This window comes from Papaver somniferum, chromosome 4 (assembly GCF_003573695.1).
Source record: "Papaver somniferum cultivar HN1 chromosome 4, ASM357369v1, whole genome shotgun sequence".
Lineage (NCBI taxonomy): Eukaryota > Viridiplantae > Streptophyta > Magnoliopsida > Ranunculales > Papaveraceae > Papaver > Papaver somniferum.
The window spans coordinates 23,233,623-23,253,053 of record NC_039361.1 but is presented as its reverse complement, the minus strand read 5'-3'; the positions used below and the strand labels follow the sequence as shown (position 1 = coordinate 23,253,053).

The window sequence follows — 19,431 nt, the reverse complement described above, 5'->3', positions numbered from 1 at the left end:
GGGGGGGGGGGGGGGTTAGGATATGCATCGATTTCACTAACCTCAACAAAGTATGTCCAAAGGATAGCTATCCATTGCCAAGCATAGACCAGCTGGTAGAAGCAGTAGAAGGATATGAAGAACTGTCATTCATGGATGGACATTCTGGCTACAACCAAGTGGCCCTGGAAGAAGAGGATCAGCCACACAGCGTTCTACACACCACATGGTCTTTATTGCTACACTAGAATGCCTTTCGGACTTCGAAACGCAGGGGAAACATACCAAAGAATGGTCGATGCTATTTTCAGGCCATGGATTGGAAGCACCTTAGAAGTCTACGTTGACGATATGCTCGTCAAAAGCAAGCTGCGAAAAGATCACCACAAGGATCTGAGAGACATCTTCGAAGAAATGAGGAAACACCGCATGAAAGTAAATCCAGAGAAATGTACTTTCGGTGTCACCTCAGGGAAATTCCTTGGGTATTTGGTAACAAAAAGGGGCATCGAGGTAGACCCAGTGAAGATTCAGGCCATAGTAGAAATACCATCCCCAATGAATTTAAAAGAAGTTCAGAAGCTCAATGGGTCCATAGCAGCCTTGGGCAGATTTATTGCCCGATCTTCGGACAAATGCAGACATTTCTTCAATATTCTCAAAAAAGGGAGCAAGTTTGAATGGACCGCAGAATGCGAAGAAGCCTTCCAAAAAATCAAAGAACACCTAGCTTCGATTCCGATGCTGCAGAAGCCGGATCCTGATGAGGTTTTGGCATTATACATAGCAGCAACCGAAGACGCAGTCAGCGCAGTGTTGGTCAAAACCAATACGAAGATAGAACAACCTATCTATTACGTCAGTAAGACCCTCAATTCTGCGGAAAGGAACTACACAAAGATCGAAGAGCTTATCCTAGCATTGGTATGGGCTACTCAAAAGCTGAGAACCTACTTCCTAACTCACTTCGTCCGGGTCCCATGCAAAGCACCACTGGAAGCAGTCCTCAAAAGCGCGGGAAAAGTGGGCAGAATAGCCAAGTGGAACACCCACCTGGACCAATTCAACATCATTCATGAAATTCAACATTCTCAAAAATCCCAAGTTTTGGCGGATTTCTTACCAGACCTTCCCCTGGACAACGACGATGAGATTAAGGGAATACCAGAAGCCGAGGAAGAAAGCAAGGATCCGATGGATATCCTCGAACCCTCGAGTCAAAGACAATGGGAAGTCTTCGTCGACGGTTCCAAAAATAAGGAAGGAGCAGGAATAGGCATTGTCATCACCACCCCAACCGGAGAAAGGATTGTACAGGCACTCAGGTTAGAATTCAAAGAGCATACCAACAACATCGTCGAATACGAGGCAGTCGTACATGCCCTCCGAATAATAATAGAAATGGGAGTAGCCGACGTAAGACTAACAAGTGATTCACAGCTTATCATACGACAAATAGGGCTCGAGTACAACGTGTACGATGACACCCTCTCAGCTTACATGGCCTTGGTCCAAACATTGGCGTCACAAATTCCGAACATCAAGTTCCGGCACTTATGCAGAAGGGATCTCAGGCACGCAGATGCCCTGGCATATATATCATCCATGCTGAAGGACGAAAGCATCGAAGCTATTAAAATAACAAGGGTATACGAGCCTTCGATTACACCTCAATTATCCTTCGCTACCAATCAAGATACAGTGGAAGAAAATACCGAAGACCAGGTAGGAGAGGACATCCATAACGATTTCGACGAAGAAGATATCCTATCAAGAGAAAATCAAGACGAAGACTTCAGCAACGAAGATGATTGGAGAACGGTGATCCATGCGTTTCTCGAAAAGGGAAGTTTACCCGCGGACCATAAACAGGCTAGGAAAATACTCTCCAAAGCAGGAAGATATGATCTTCGGGATGGGGTCCTGTACAAGAAATCCTTCCTCGGACCGTTACTACGTTGCTTATCTCGAAAAGAGGGGCACCGAATTCTAAATGACATCCATTATGGGGACGCAGAGAATCATAGAGGTATGATATCACTAGCCGACAAAGCCAAAACGCAAGGATATTACTGTCCCACGATGATACAGGATGCCGCAAGAATGTCCCAACGATGCGAAGAATGTCAGCGTTTCGCCAAAAAGATACACGCGCCAGCAACAATGTTAAATTCTGTAGATATCCCATGGCCATTCGCAAAATGGGGCATAGATATCGTCGGGCCTTTCATCGAAGGGTCAGGGAAAAGACGATTTTTGATAGTAGCCACGGACTACTTCAGTAAATGGGTGGAAGCTAAAGCCTTAGCTAGGATCAGAGACGTGGATGTGTTTACTTTCATATTCCAGAACATCATCTGCAGGTTCGGCATACCAGCAGAAATCGTATCCGATAATGGTAAGCAATTACAAGGGAAAAACATAGACATGCTCTTCGATGCTTTCAAAATAAGGAAAAACAAATCCACCCCTATATACCCTCAAAGCAACGGACAAGCGGAAGACACTAACAAGACCCTCGCCCTTATCCTCAAAAAACAATTAGACGAACATAAGGGGCAATGGTGTGAACAGTTACACAATGTGTTATGGGCATACAGGACAACGAGAAGATCTGCCACGGGGGAATCCCCGTTTCTTCTCACTTATGGAGCTGAAGCAGTCATCCCTACAGAGATACTCATGCCAACCACAAAGACCGAAGCGTGGGATAAAAATCTCACAACAGACATGATGTTAGAGAGATTGGACGACCTAGAAGAAAGAAGGGAAGCAGCATTGCAGAAGATGGAAAATTACCAACGAAGACTTGCAAGGGAGTACAACAAAAAGGTAAAGCTTCGGAATTTTGTAGAGGGGCAATATATGTTGAGAACAATCCCACAGTATCAACGAGAGAAGAGATGGGGAAAGTTAGCACCTACGTGGGGAGGACCTTTTATAATACACGATATTGCGGGAAGCGATTCCTACTACCTTCGTAATCTGAAAGGCGAAGTCCTCCGACATCCTTGGAATGCTAAGTGGCTCAAACCATACTTCCCATAGGGTCAACGCAGCCTTGCAACTGCGTGAAGGGTACCAGAAGAAGAAGGGAGCGTGACCACTCTACATGTTTCTATCTCTGGACGAGGAATTGCAGGCCTCAACCTATTAATCAAACAAGCTTTTTATATATCAACTAAAACTATCGACAATATTTGGGAAAGTAGTTAATCTACAATCTCTCAGGGCTCCCCCGTCAGTGTCCATAAGTGTAAGACCAGGGGGAAGGAACCCAGCAGAAAGAGATACCCAACCAATCTTAAGGCAACGGGTCGACGGAATGGGTGTATGTAAATTTTTTAACCCCATATCCTAGAACGTTGCCTCGGCCCCCACTGTCTGGGAATCCTCTGTCCAAGGGTTCGCCAGCGGGGTGACAGGTCTCAAGACGATCACGAAGGTACCTCCCTTCGGGATCGCACCCAAACACTTCAAATCCTCTTATATTTTTAGTGTCTTTCATCACAATGACTAAAATAAAACAACAAACTGATATTGCAGGTATATCAAAAAAATAATCCATTTCATAAAGGTTGGTTACAAAAAGTAACAAGGCCATGGATTGTAAATATACACATCCAAAATTTACAAGGAATACACACCAAAAATATTCTCTTTTCACCAAAAATTTACAAGGAATCTCAACGGAAGGATAACGATGCTGCGGTCTCTACTTAGAAGAGGCCACCACATCAGCAGGATTGTTCCGAAGAGTTGAAGGGACGCTCCCACCAGACGAGGGTCCCGAAGAGCCAGGCAGGGAAGCAGGCACTGGACGTCGTGGATAGCTTTTCACAAGGCCATGCTCGGTCTTAAGGCCAAGCTCAATCTTCTCCAGCATCTTGTTTGTCTCCTCAGCCAATTGACACCGAGCCTTGTGCTTAATAACTATCGTCCGCTGTTGGGCTTGGGATAACAATGAAGACAGACGATTCACTTCTTTAGAAGCTGCATCAACGACCTCTTCGCGGGACGCCGCCAAACTCTTAAAATGATTAGTCTGTTCTTCCTGCTGCGTTAAGGAAGATTGAGCCTTTTTAAGCTTTTCATTTGCAACGCGGAGTTGTCCCTCGATCTCTGAAAAAGACAACAAAAGGGAGTTAGCACAGTAAAGACACAATCACACTCGATGAAATAGAGTTATACCTTCGACACAAGCCGAAGCCTCTTCATACTCATTAACAACCGCATCTCGCGCTTCATCAAGATGGTCATATTCCGCGGATAATTTCTTATAATCTAGTTGAAGGTTGGTGAGAGTAAATTGACTGGCATCTAATTCTACCTGCTTCATCGAATCCATGTGACGAAGGTGGTCGACCTCTTTGTTTATCTTTGATACCCCCTTGCTCAATCTGTACATACACACTTCAAGATTTCTCTCAGACTCAGCCTGACGACCTAATTCAGCGCGGGACGCGGCAAGGGCCTTGCTTAGAGCATCGGCTTCGGCACGGGCATTGTCCCTTTCTCTGGCAAGACACAGCACACTATCCTTAACTCCTGGAAAAGGGAGGGATCGAGCCTTTTGTAATTTCTCTTCCAGAAGTTGTATCCTAGACTCCAACAAGGAAGTACGCTCATGGGATTCCCGCAAATTCTCACGTGTCCACAACAGTGTACCGTTGAATAAAGCACGGTCATGGTTATACAGATTCTGCATATCAACTATCTGAACATGCCTTGCGCGCCATACCTCAGCCCGAGCGTCCCACTTTTTGGCTTCGCTTTTAATTTTCTCAACAAGCTCTTTGATACGAGATTTCTGCCGTGCCCTTTCATTGCGGAGCCATATCAGCTCGGGGATGCCACCCACTGAAGATAGCGTGGGGAGACTCAGACAGAACACCCTAAGTAATGAAGGAATTATGACACATTGCGAGGGAAAAAGAGGAAAAAGAGCCAAACCTGTGAAAGCTGAAACTTGGCCGCGAGTTTGTTCTAACTCGGAGCGAACGACTGCAATCTCTGAACGAAGACCATCCTCCGCTTCACCCAGCTTTTCTTTCTCTTTGAGGTTTTTCTTCAGCTCTTCAATTTCCACCTCAGCCGCAGATAATTCCTTTTCTCTGTGACGAAGCTTAGCCTCGAGCTTCAGAGATTTCGCTTTGAAGAACTGATACAACACGTGGTTACAATGCTCACTCCTCATCATCTACACATCAAGACGACAAACATTATTTTACCGAAGAATTTGATCGTCACGAAAAAATATGTACGAAAATTTACCTCCAAGACACGCTGCTGAGGAAAGCCATATTGATACCCGTCGGCTATGGCCATTATATCCGCAACGGAAGAAGGAGGCTCAGACACAAGGGTAGCTTCGGGAACACTCAAATTTCTTCCCCAGGCCTCAGATACCCACGCATTGGAAGACATTTCCATCATACGACGGGTATACGCGTCAGAATCCTTTTCACCAGTAATAACCGGGGCGGGATGAGGGACAAATAGCAGATCCTTTTTCTTGAGCCAATCCATTATGGCGTCCTCACCCTCAGATGTCGGCGAATGAGGAAGATCCGCGGCAGGCGAATCAATCACCGACTTCCCCTTTTCTGATACGACCCCTTTAGCACAAATGTCGGCACCAACATGCGCACCATGCTCCTCCGCGCCACCATCCTGAACAACAGCGTCTTCGTTATCAGCAACCCCGAGCACATCCCAATCGTCATTGGGGGAAAGTAGAGAGAAGTCCTCAGGAAAATCGAGGGCATCGTCGAAGAACTCCCCTGTGGAATACATCCGGTCAAAAGAAAACTCTTGAGAAAGGGTGGGGAGAGTATCCGCTGCATCACCAGCAGGGACAGAAATATCACCATTAACACCGCCATCAGCTACCACGGCGTTGTTTCTCCCTTCGTCACCATCATGACCCGGACGGACCTCTTCTTCGACATTGAGAGGGGAAGTATCAGTACGTTCCTCCCCATCTGTAATCTCCTCATCCTCAGCAAACTCTTCGTTCACCGGACTGGTAACTTCTTCATGAACCTCAGCCTCACCCATCACAATGGTAGAAGACTTATTCGACTTAATCTTTTTCTTCTTCGACACCTGAACCAACACCACAAAAAGAGTTATTTTTCCCCGAACAGTTGAATTTCTAAAGAAGGAAAAACGCATCTAGAAACCGCATACCTGGTCAGTCGAGGCACTCCTCGGTGGAAGTATAGCACCAGAACCTTCCTCCTCGTATCCCTCAACGACGTCAAGGGAATAAGGAAAATTCATACCTGAGAAGTTTAAACGACAGGGACAGAAATCTCCATAATGAGCAGGAGGAGATTCACGTGGCCTGCTACTCTCAGTAGGACGCCAACCGCGTGGACCGGGAATCCAACCGTACGCCTAAGGACCAACAACTTCGATAACGGTAGCGTGCCACTCGTAGTCATGGTCGCGCTTGATCCTCTCGCGTGCCGGAAAAAGTTTCCGCTGACTAGACCCTTCCGTGCCGGGAATATACTTCAGCTTGGCATCTCTGACCTCATTTAACAGACGAATTTCGCCCCGAGGAGCAGCAAGATTCCGAAGGCTAACACTCCACGGCTTACGGTTCCTACTATTGACGTAAACACCGAAGGAGTTATTGAAATTCTCAGGAGTATACCATTCCTTCTCCGCGGGATTGGGAACGTAACAAGTCATTGTCGTCTCTCCCTTACTCCGCAGATAGCACTCCCTCAGTGCACGGAGATAATTCCCCGATAGTTGCGATACAGAACGGCTGTGAGTATTGGTGGAAGAGCCTTCACGACTAGCAAGCACATCATAGTAGAAGGAATCACCTGACTTGTATAACGGCAGCATAAGACCAGCTTCGAACGCTCCAACCGTAGTCAACAAATGAAATTCATCGAACTCATACCTTGAGATAAGCTCATAAGTAATATCATCCTCAGGGGCATAGAAACGAACCTCGAAGGCTTGAAGCTCATGCTTTTCCTTGAATATTTCGAGATCAATATGCTTGAACGTTACTTTTTTCTTGCTGACCGAAACGCTGCGTATCAATGGGGCAACCTCATCCTCCTCGGCGGGACCAGATGAACCAATGAAAGCCTCGGAAGCCTTTCTCTTCAAAGAAGGATTTTTTGAAGACTCAGTCCTCGGAACACTACCTTTGGTATTCTTCCCTTTAAAAGAACTTATAGGAGGGGGCGGCAGATGACGCTCGGGCTCTACAGAACGTAGAGGAGGAATATCAAAAGCGACAACACGAGTCGGTGGCTGCGTACTCCTAACATCATCACGAGGACGAGACACCGCGCGATCGACAACTCTTCGAGACCCAGAAGGATTTGTCGAAGGAACCTCTTCCCTAGAAGATGAGGCCTTCTCCCCAGAAGAAACTCGATTTCTACGAACATCATCTTGAGACTCTCTACGCGGAGAAGATCTCGATAGACCAGAACCAGGAGTCTGATAAGGAAGCCGCGGACGGTCAGACATGGCTGCGAAAAGATTAATCATAAACAAGTCAAAAACAAACACAAGGACATCATAAGATCAAAAAATCCACATAAATAGCAATCCACACACGATAACGCAGAAACCCTAAAATTAGCATACATGCTCGAAACTCCCTAAATCACTACCCTGAAAGGCTCAAGCAAAACAATGGCCTCCTTGATTTAAGACGAAGAACAGGGGCAAACTAGCATGCAAGCATTAAAAGAAGTTATTCATCACAAACAAGGGACAACAGTAGCAGAAAATTTACAAATCAACATAGCGTAAAACAGTGGAAACAAAGAAAAGAAAAAACTTACCGGCAAAAACAGCAACAGAAAGAACAAATCAGAAATAAAGAGGAGGCAAGTGTGATTAATGCTAAGGCGGAGAGAATTTAAGGACTGAAGAATGAAGACTGACAGAGAATTTAAGGGCTGAAGAACAAGGAATGAAGACGGAGAGAATGAAATTAATTTTTCTCTCTTCCTTAATATACTCGAAAGAAAGAGGAGGAAGTTAAGAGAGGAATGGGAAACGTTCCCATTAAATGAGAAATTAATGCACGAATAAAGAAACATGCCCAAGTATCTAGGAGAAGTTATTAGGAGAGAGGAAGAATGTGTAACGACTATTTTCTTCAATGCTCCCGCTAAACACTCAAGCCCGAAGAAAAGGGGCAAATTGTGTGCACATATTTCATCATCAAACACGTGTATATAGGAACATACGTGGAGAGCATGCGGACAAAGTCATCAAAGCATGATGACATGTTCCCACAACCAAGATGCCCATCCCGCCGACGTTGGATCGTTGCCCGAGCAAATCTAAGGGCAGAAGTTAAAAGATGTTCCGGTAACACGCTGTACTGCGGAGCACCAAATAACTCCCAAAGAGTTACTTTATCTCATCCCCAAAAGAAGCCAAGATCAACGATGGAGAGAAGATGTAATGACATAGACGCGACAGAGGCAGAGAACACTTGCCTGACACGAGCAGGCGCCTCAACTACCCGCATTAAACACTCTGAGCAGCATACGTGTCGATCAACCCGTGGAACGAACGAGGATGACTCTGCGTGATGAAGTTACGAACGAAGACCCCTGCGTGATGGACACAAAACACAAGAAGATAAGGTTCCAACGGCCTTCAGAGATGGGTCCCACACTCTAACCCTATAAATACCCCCTCTCCACCAAGAGTAAGGGGATCGAGAGGAGGGGGGAAGGAGAGAGAGAAAAGATTGTAAGTGTAAGTTAGTCCTTTACAATAGATAGACCAATGTAAACTACAAGGTCACTCGACTATCTTTGTAACCATCAAGTACATAGTGAAACAACAACCCCGTGGATGTAGGCCTTAGTGCTGAACCACGTAAATCTCGGTCTCATTTACACTTCAGCACTTTATTTTTGTCTAACGCTTCATGAGTTTTACTTTTATGCTTCGTTTTCTTTATCTCCCCTTGCGTAAACGCCACTCGCAGTATTCTTAGATGAGGCTATGATAAACCCGAAGTTTTTGAGCCAAGGAATCAATGCCATTGTATTATCAGCACGAGTTGGTACCTAGAGTTTGAATATTGTTTGTGAACATATAGATGCCTACGTGATTTACGTGTTCACAATTACAATCACCATCTTTTCTCTTCATACGAAGAAGCAATGATCTCATGAGGCAACAATGCACCAGCAGAAATCTTTTTTTCTCCTTTCTGAACACTCTCTATATACTGATTGAACCTTTCTTCATCATGTGCTTCGAAAAAGCTCTTATACTTCTTCATAGCAACAGATGAAACACGGTTATAAGGCAGCGACTCCCACATTTTACCACTCATATAGACTACAGGCAACTCCAACACTTTACGGAGCGGAACTAAATACTCTCGCCTCAGCCTATCACGAATCCTGTAAGCATAATGGCCTTCCTCAACACCTTCATACTCCGGACATGAGCTGCGGGGAAAAATTCTTCTAGCAATACTTTCACATAAGAGGGTAGCCTTATCGAAAGACGAATCTAAAGACGGACACCATTTAGAAGCTAAAGTAATCTTCCCAGTTTCACCAGAATTCAAGTGCTTCAAATCAGAAATCAAAAACTCTGCAAAAATCTCAGAAACTCTATCATGCAGGTTTCTGTACTCGGTGTCATTGTTATACCTCTCCAGTGCTCTTCTTGACACCTCTATCCCCTTCTCCTTCTTATTCTGCTTCTTCTTCTCTGGCTTTTGTTCCTCCTTATAGTCATCTTCAGAATCCGAATACTCATCGGAATCTGAATACCGCTGTACCGGTTTCACATCCGTCAGATGTGGATTCTTCTTATAAGCACGTTTCCCAGTCTCTGGATCAACTGGATAAAGATACTCCTCAACCCTCCATTCGTTCTTTCTTGTGTGATGTAGAACTTGGAGTACTCTTACGTTCTTCTTTTATATAGGAGAGGGGGGTTAGAGTTAGACATTACTTGGAATCCAAGGAAAGGTTTAGTTTTAGAATTGGAGGGATATAAGGAAACGTTTAGTAGTTCTTACAATTGGAGGCGGTTATGAGACCCAAAAACTCCAGCCTATTGGCCTATGCCGAGACCTATGGCGGTTGCCTCTCTGCCTATAAAAGAAAAACGATTGCTTTGTTTCGTCGCCTGTCTATCTTTGTTGATCAAGTTAGGGTTTGAAGAGGTGAGTTTCGTCGCTTCGTTTCGTCGCCTGTCTATCTTTGTTGATCAAGTTAGGGTTTGAAGAGATCACAAGACGTCAAGGTCGATCTATAACTATAATTTTCCATCCGACCAAGCGGATTCCTGTGGCACTCAACGAATGGATAAGGCTGTTGATCCTGATCAGAATTTGGCTAACGAGGACAGCCCTGATGGGGCAGGACATCGTGACAAACGATGTCCTAGGACTTATTTGACTCCTGAAGTTTTGTATGATGAAGCCAGTTGGAAACGTTGGGCTTTGACACCATTTGATGTTCCAGAACTAATAGAAATGCGTAATAAGGGTGGAAAATTGACCTTTATTCATATTGCTAGTATCTATGAGGAAAATGGAGTGTCAGGATTCGGATACATTATCCGTGACTGTCATGGTACGCCCATTGTTGCATATTTTGAATATGTTACTAATGAGGTTGGACCAGTTTCAGAATTTTATCTTCAGATGATGGCTGTGGACAAAAGTTTAGAACATGCCGAAAAACTTGGCATCAAGTATGTTTCGATGATTACTACATCATGTGAAGTAGCCTTTGCGGTTCGTGATTGTTACTTGGGAGAAATATGTGTTGGCAAGAAGGATGATAAGGTCACTGCTGTTTCTGATGGAATCATAGAGAAGCTCTCGAGACGAAGACATAGTTATCCTAATGAGAATCATATTTATTTTCATATTCATCCAGATCCAGAAGGAATATCATTTAATTCTGCAGTATGTCTGGTAGGACTTGAAGCCAGTGGGAGGGCGTCAAAACTTGAATTTTTATTTCATGAGGGTCGGGAGAAGATGCCAGTAGGTGAAGACAAACTTGATAAGTTGATGAAACATCTCTACGAAGATGCAAGTTACGAAAGCGTATTTCATCCGTGAATGTGTTATAACTCTCTAGTCAAGAAAGGGACCTATGATATATAACCAATAATCTGTTAGTATTGTAGTAGACAGTACTACACCACCCGTTTCACAAGGCATAAGTCCTAAAAAAAATCCCATATATACGTGGGAATGTTATAAACACCCCTACTATCCATGGATCCTCCACAAATACCCTTATCTATTTATGTTTATACCCCTGATGGCATAATTGATATTTGTTTTAGAAACATGATACTGATAATTCCATATTTAGTCTTCCTCTTTCACTTTCGTTCTTCTTCACTTCTGATAACAGAGAAGAAATCTCATCCCTCGCACCACCGTTATCTCCATCGCTCCCTCCACCACCACCATAATTTCTATCACCGCACCACAACCAATACCACCACTTCTGTCACGTTTGTTACTAATATCAACAGATCTATCATGATTTGTGTTCCATTTCAATTGATTTCTAAACGAGATTCATATATTGATTTATTTCTTTAGGTTTCGATTTCGAGTTGCCGATTCAGAGTTGTTCTTTTTTATGTTTTCGATTTGAACTAATTCATAAACCAGATTCAGAGATCGATTCGAGTTGCAGATTCAGATTTCAAAGAGATCGATTTGGTATGTATGATTTTCAATTTTGGTTGCAGAGTTTTCTGAAAGTTTGATTTGTGTTGATTGATAGACGCATTTATGTGTCTATTATAACTCATTTGTATATATTGTTAGTGCTCGATATCGTACTTATTTGGTTATTTTATTTATTTGTAGGTGTTTTTGGAAGAATAAGGCTTTGTGGCGAAATTGGCTAAAAATGCGGCATTTGGACCTCCGTTGATAACTACCAGAAGCACCCCATAAATACCCCGGAGGAACCCCGAAAAAGTGCGGAAAATATCCCAGAAGAATTACTAAAGGCACCCTTAAGTTGGATAAGGGGCACCCATTTCAGTGCATGTACTAAGGGGACATCAGGATTGGATAAGGGGGACACCTTCTTCACGGTTTAAAAGAAAAATTGGCGGGAAATGTTGCTGCAGTGAAGAACAGCGAAGAGTTCGAATCATTGGGCTGTTTTTATCGTGGGAATTAACTGGGCTGGACTTCATAGAGGATAAAAGACCATGTACATGTGTTTGGACCCAGCCAATTGGGCTGGAATAGCCGGAGAAACAAAACAGAACCCAAACAGGTCACGTACGCTGCTGTTCAAGTTTCAAAGATTTGTGAGAGATATTTGGGAGAGTTTGACGCTGTAAATTCATGTATTTAGTCTTTTTCACGTCTTAAGAAGAGTTTGGTACCTATTTAATAGCTAACAGAGCGTGAAAAAGCAAAACAGAACGGATTATCGTTCCAACTGGCAGATAAGAGAAATCAGAGATTTGATCGAATTTAAGGGACTCTTTTGAGCTATAAATAGGTGGTTCCGAGTCTTAGTGAAAAAAAGAGAGTTTTGGAGAGAGTTTAGAGGTCAGGAGAGACGAGAAAATCGAGTTACAGAGAGATATTGTTGCTGCTGCTGCCGCCATTGAAGACCTTCAAGAACACGAAGAACAGACAAGCTAAGGCAGTCGTTTTTCAACAGACTTAAAAGAGAAACAGAGTGTCGTTGTTTTACAACAACAAAAATATATCGTTACAGCTACACTTATCTTTATAGTAGTGACGTTGTAACACCATTACAGCGTTGCAAACTTCTTTTTACACTATTTCATCAATAAAAACACCTATTAAGTCATGAACACATCTTTTGATTATGTTTTTGGGATGAGGAGCTAAACCCATTAGCTGAGGCAACGGAGGAAGCCATTGTCCCAGATTAATTGGTATAATTCTATTTTTATTATTTATTTGTAATTTTTTTATATGATTATTTGCATGGAATTGAAATAGATAAATTGATTTTTATTGAGTAGCTGTGAATTATTTTGATGAAGCATGCTGGGTTTTTTAAAACTTTTGATGTTTCATACTCTGTGATTACAATTATTACTTCAAAAATTTATTATAGGCAAATATTAGAATCACTTGAAAAGGAAAAAATTGCATGAATATTGAATAGAATTTATCATTTCATGGGACAATGGTGGAATCCAGAGTCTTGGTGTTTTTCTCTATAACTTTGAACAACTTTATTTAATTTTCTAGTTTAATTTAAATCTAAAAATTGTTTTCTTCACAAGTCTTAAAAGAACCTTTTTACCACTACTACAATCACTTTTGAAACACCATCAAATTTTTGGCGCCGCCGACGCGGATTTGTGTTTAGGTAGCATTTTTAGATTTTTTTTTTATTATTATTTTCATTTGTTCCTTTTTACGTTTCTTTGGGTGTGTCTTTGATTTGCAGGTTTGAAGTTGGATACTAAGGACTTGGAACAAAGCTCAAAGCTAAAAGAAAAGAAAAAAAGAAGACAAATAATTTTTTAGGATTTAGTTTTATTATTATTTTTTTAATTATTAATTTTTTTTAGAAGTGTATTAGGAAATTTTTGTAATATTTTTGCACTTTAATTTGGACTCTGGACTTTAGACAATTTATTTTAATTTTAAACCCTACAGAAGGGTATCCTTAAATACAAACTGTTTGCAGGGAAGGACGACGATTACGATATCGTCTCGGCCCCTCGAGTTCGTACATGACATAGGAGTCGTGGCCCGAGTCGACTTCAACGGTTCATCCCCCGTCTGGTACGGGAGGTAAGTCCATCGAAACACTCGCGAATCTCCTGTAAGCGAGTTAATGTATTCCTTAAGGTGATTCATTGATTGAGGAAGAATTTGGACTGTTTTTAAATTCCTAGTAAAGGGAAAGGACTGGCCATACAAGATAAGGGTTCGGATTTCATCACCGTTCTCTTCTTGCCCGCCTTAGGAAAACGAAACCTAACGCGAACCCAAGCTTTAAAATCTGATTAGAAAGAGACCTATAGGGTATCGAGCTTGTTAGGAAAAATTTTCGAAAGATATTGGTCACCTTTTAAGCATACTTCGAAGTTCTTGATGGTTTCTGTGAGTTGAATGCGTGACTTCGCCGCCTTATACCGGTGAGGCCTTGGGTATCAAAGCTCCACCAAGAATCCCTCGCCTTGATTCAACTTACTTTAACTCGGATTGATTCCAGAGCGGTTTGCTTAAACTGTAACGAATCCCCTTCGAGAGATAGAAGCTAGTCTAGAAACAATCTAAGAGGAGCCATCTTGCTTGTTGTTTGCTAGAAATCTTTAGGTTTGTTGTGGTAGAGTTGAGTCAGCCTGCTGTGTGATTGCTAGAACCTTCCTGTTAGGATTTTTATTTCTTTTTGATATTTTTAGTGTATGACCGATTTTTTTAGGGCTTGGAAAAGGGATACTCTAGGTCGATTGATTAGCGAAAAACCTAGTAGTTCTTCTGATTTAAGCAGGGAGCTCGAAGATTCTTCTTTTGAGAGCCGTGTTTTTGGAAACTTCAGTTTTGAGAATCTGTCTCTTTGTGAGGAAAGTACCCCTAGTACTTCTGTTGTGCCAGCGATGGCAACTTTGAAAGATTACATGTTCCCAAATAGGACCAACCGAGCTTCGTGCATTAAATTGCCAGCCACTACGGCTAATTTCGAGATAAAACCTAGTATTCTTCAGATGATTCCTATATTCTTAGGAAAAGATGATGAGAACCTTTATTTCCATATTAGGGACTTTGAGGAAATCTGTGGGACAATTAGAATAAAAGACCTTACTGATGAAGTCTTGAAACTTAAGATGTTTCCCTTTTCCTTGAGAGATAAAGCCAAGACCTGGCTGAACAACCTACCATCTGAATCCATTGAAACATGGCAGGAACTTATTGCTGCTTTCTATATGAAATTCTACCCTAAGCATAAAACTGCAGCTGTTAGGCAGAAAATTAGTGCTAGTGTGCAACAAGAGGGAGAGTCTCTTTATAGGTTTTTAGAGCGATTCAATGATCTCCTATCTCAGTGTCCTCACCATGGATTTGATAATATGAAACTCGTACAGATTATTTATGATGGTTTAGACTATTCGACCAAAGACATGGTTGAGTCTATGTGCGCTGGTGAGTTTACTAGTAAAAATGCTGATGATGATTTTACCTTCTTAGGAGCTATCGCTGAAAAATCCCAACAGTGGGAATCTTGTGTTGAACCCCCTAAAAGACTCTTGGTCAATAGAAGTAGCACCAATATGGTAGATACGAGTTTTGCGTCAGATGCTAAGTTTGCTGCTTTGTCCAGAAGGTTAGAAGCTTTGGAAATGGGTCAGTCTAAAAATAGGTCCCTTGTTGAACCTAATAGATCCTCTCAAGTCTCTAGTTGTGGAATAGAGCCCGATAATTCATTTTGGGAAGGTCATGTTAGTGAAGAAAAAGCCCATGTTGTCTATAACAAAGCTAGGTTTGAGAACCGTCAGAAGTTTGACCCATACTCAGAAACCTACAACCCTGGTTGGAGAAACCATCCTAATTTCTCTTGGTCTAAGGGCCAGAGTCAAGGCCAGTCTAGCAATTCTCAGCCTCCCCCAGGTTTTGCTTTTAAGAACTCTTCAGGTCAAACCCAGTTTCAGAACACTTCTGAGAAAAAGATCTCTACCTTAGAAGAAACTCTCACTATGTTAGCAAATAACCATGACATGCTATCAAAAAACCACCTTAGATTTCAACAAGAAACTAGGCAAGAGTTGAAGAATAATTCCCAGAGTCTTTCCAAATTAGAACTTCAAGTAGGACAAATAGCTAAGTTTATAAGTGAGAGAGAAAATGGAAGGTTCCCTAGTCATACTGATCCTAACCCCAAAGGAGAGAAATCGTACAATCATGTGAATGCTGTCACAATCCTGAGGAGTGGAAAGAAGGTTGACAACAAGGTTGCCATGCCTGATAGTGAACATGTTGTAGTTCACCCTGCTGATCCAGAGAATGAAGAGACTGATAGAGTCTCTAAAGAGACCAACGAGGGTCCTGTTGAGCCCGTCTTTGTTCCCAGAGCCCCATTCCCATAGCTTCTAGTTCCGACTAAGAGGGAGTCCAACTTTAATGATATATTGGAGGTTTTTAAGCAGGTTAATATCAACCTTCCATTATTAGATGCAATTAGGCAGATTCCCTCTTATGCCAAGTTCCTTAAGGACTTGTGTACGCGAAAGCGTAAGCTCAGTGTCCAGAAGAAAACCTTCATAGCTAGTCATGTGAGTTCTATTATTCAGAATACCACTACTCCTAAGTATAAAGACCCAGGTTCCCCTACCATTGCTTGTAAAATAGGTAATTACCGAGTCGAAAAAGCATTGCTTGACTTAGGAGCCAGTGTAAACTTATTGCCATATCATGTGTACCTTAAGATAGGACTTGGTGAGATGAAACCGACCCAGATAACACTCCAGTTAGATGATAGGTCCGTTAAGATTCCTCGTGGTGTTATCGAGGATGTTCTCATAGAGGTTGACAAGTTTATTTATCCAGTGGATTTTGTTATCCTAGATACCCAACCTGTCCCTGACCCAGAGAACCAAATACCAGTGATTTTAGGTCGCCCGTTTTTAGCTACATCCAATGCGATCATTAACTTTCGAAATGGTATTATGAATTTGTCTTTTGGGAATATGACTATTGAGCTGAACATTTTTAATATTAGTAAGCTACCCTCTGAACTAGATGACTCGAATATAGAAGAGGTGAACATGATAGGAACATTAGTTGAGGAATCATTACCAAACACTTTGTTAGAAGATCCATTAGAGAAATGCCTAGCTCACTTTGGGATTGATTTTGATGATGATAAGGTGATTAATGAGGTGACTGCTTTGTTAGATTCAACCCCTTTGTTAGATACTAGTAATGGATGGAAACCTAAGTTCGAACCACTACCAGTTTCTAAGTCTACTCTAGTTCCTTCTTTAGAAGAGCCTCCTAAGTTGGACCTAAACCCATTGCCAGATGCCCTGAAGTATGTGTTTTTAGGCCCGTCTGAGACTTTACCTGTGATTGTTTCTTCCGACTTGGATAGAGATCAGGAAAGTAGGCTAGTAACCGTCCTTCAAAACAACAAAGAAGCTTTAGGGTGGACCATAGCAGACATTAAGGGTATAAGTCCTACTGTTTGTATGCATCAGATCTATTTAGAGGAAGACACCAAACCTTCTAGGGAGATGCAACGTCGACTAAACCCCAATATGAAATAAGTAGTTCGAACTGAGGTTCTTAAGCTATTAGATGCAGGCATTATCTACTCTATTTCAGACAGTAAGTGGGTCAGCCCCGTTCAGGTTGTTCCCAAGAAATCTGGAATTACTGTAGTCCAGAATGATAACAATGAGTTAATCCCGACCCGAATGACCACGGGTTGGCATGTTTGTATTGACTATAGGAAATTGAAAAAGGTCACTAGGAAGGACCACTTTCCCCTTACCTTCATCGACCAGATGCTAGAGAGATTAGCTGGACATAGTCATTATTGCTTCTTAGATGGCTACTCGGGCTACAATCAGATTGTTATTGCCCCAGAAGACCAAGAGAAAACCACTTTTACCCGTCCCTTTGGTACCTTTGCGTATAGACGCATGCCTTTTGGACTTTGTAATGCCCCTGCAACTTTTCAACGTTGCATGATGAGCATATTTTCTGATATGGTAGAACGGTTCTTAGAGGTCTTTATGGATGACTTTTCTGTGTTTGGTTCGTCTTTTTATGAGTGCTTGCATCATTTGTTATTAGTTTGGACTAGGTGTAAGGAGAAAAATTTAGTGCTTAATTGGGAGAAATGTCACTTCATGGTTCGTTCAGGAATTGTTTTAGGGAATATCGTATCTTCTAAGGGTATAGAGGTAGATAAAGCCAAAGTTAATCTTATTAAGACTTTACAGGTCCCAAAAACCGTAAGAGATATTAGGTCATTCTTAGGGCATGCAGGTTTTTATCGTCGATTCATTAAGGATTTTAGCTTAATTTCTAGACCTCTTTGCAATTTTCTTGCAAAAGATGTTAAGTTTGTCTTTGATGATGCTTGTTTAGAGGCTTTTGAGAAGCTTAAGTCATTACTCACTACCGCACCCATAGTCCAGGCACCCAACTGGAACCTACCCTTTGAGATCATGTGTGATGCTTCAGATTATGCTATTGGTGTTATGCTAGGTCAGCGAGAAAATAAGTTACTTCATGTGATTTACTATGCTAGCAAAACTCTGAATGATGCCCAGATGAACTATACCACTACTGAGAAAGAACTTTTAGCCATCGTGTTTGCTCTAGACAAGTTTAGACCCTATCTCTTAGGTTCTAAGATCGTAATATATACTGATCATGCTGCTTTGAAATACCTTTTGTCTAAGAAGGATACCAAACCTAGATTGATTAGATGGATCCTATTTTTGCAAGAATTTTCTCCAGACATTAGAGACAAAAAGGGCGCAGAAAATGTAGTAGAAGATCACTTGACTAGGCTAGTTGTTAGTTCCCCAAATGATTCCCTTCCTATAATGGATAGCTTTCCTGATGAACAACTGTTCCTTGTCACCCAATCACCTTGGTATGCGAATATAGTGAACTATCTTGTTACTGGTTGAATGCCCCAACATTGGGGTAAACAAGATCGTTCTATATTTTTAGCTGAGGTTAAGCATTTCTTTTGGGATGATCCTTATTTGTTTAAGTATTGTCCAGACCAGATTATTAGGAGATGTATACCTGAGAGTGACCAGTCCAGTATTATTTCCTTTTGTCATGATCATGCTTGTGGGGGTCACTTTAGTGCTAAGAAGACTGCTGCTAAGATATTTCAGTGTGGATTCTATTGGCCGTCATTGTTTAAAGACTCCCACAATTATTGTGCCACTTGTGCACGTTGACAGAAATTAGGAACCATTTCCCGCAGGAACATGATGCCCTTGAACCCGATTTTAATAGTTGAGGTCTTTGATGTGTGGGGTATTGACTTTATGGGTCCGTTCCCTAATTCTTTTGGTAATCTATACATCCTTGTCGCTGTAGACTATGTCTCTAAGTGGATTGAGGTGGTTTCGTGTAAAAACAATGACCATAGGGTTGTGATAGAGTTCTTGAAAGAACATACTTACACGTTTTGGTACACCGCGAGCTATAATTAGTGATGGAGGGTCGCACTTTTGTAATGGACCTTTTAGGCTCTTGATGAAGAAATATGGTATTACACATAAGGTAGCTACCCCGTATCATCCACAAACTAGTGGTCAGGTAGAGGTTTCCAATAGGGAAATTAAACGTATTTTAGAGAAAACAGTTAATCCTAATAGGAAAGACTGGTCGTCGAGGCTTACTGATGCGTTATGGGCTTACCGTACTGCGTTTAAAACACCCATTGGAATGTCACCTTATCGTTTAGTATT

At 42.1% G+C, this 19,431-nt stretch overlaps 1 protein-coding gene across 1 annotated transcript in view; it reads right to left on the bottom strand.

Annotated features, from left to right (window-relative positions):
* The window catches only part of LOC113273615, a 23,057-nt gene extending 4,110 nt beyond the window's left edge, over positions 1-18,947 (bottom strand). Inside the window, exons 1-2 of the mRNA XM_026523272.1 lie at positions 18,930-18,947; positions 9,149-9,430 (exon numbers count right to left, since the gene is read on the bottom strand). Of these exons, the coding sequence (XP_026379057.1) occupies positions 9,149-9,430; positions 18,930-18,947 (300 nt within the window). The remainder of the gene's footprint in view (positions 1-9,148; positions 9,431-18,929) is intronic.
* Positions 18,948-19,431: the final 484 nt, after the last annotated feature.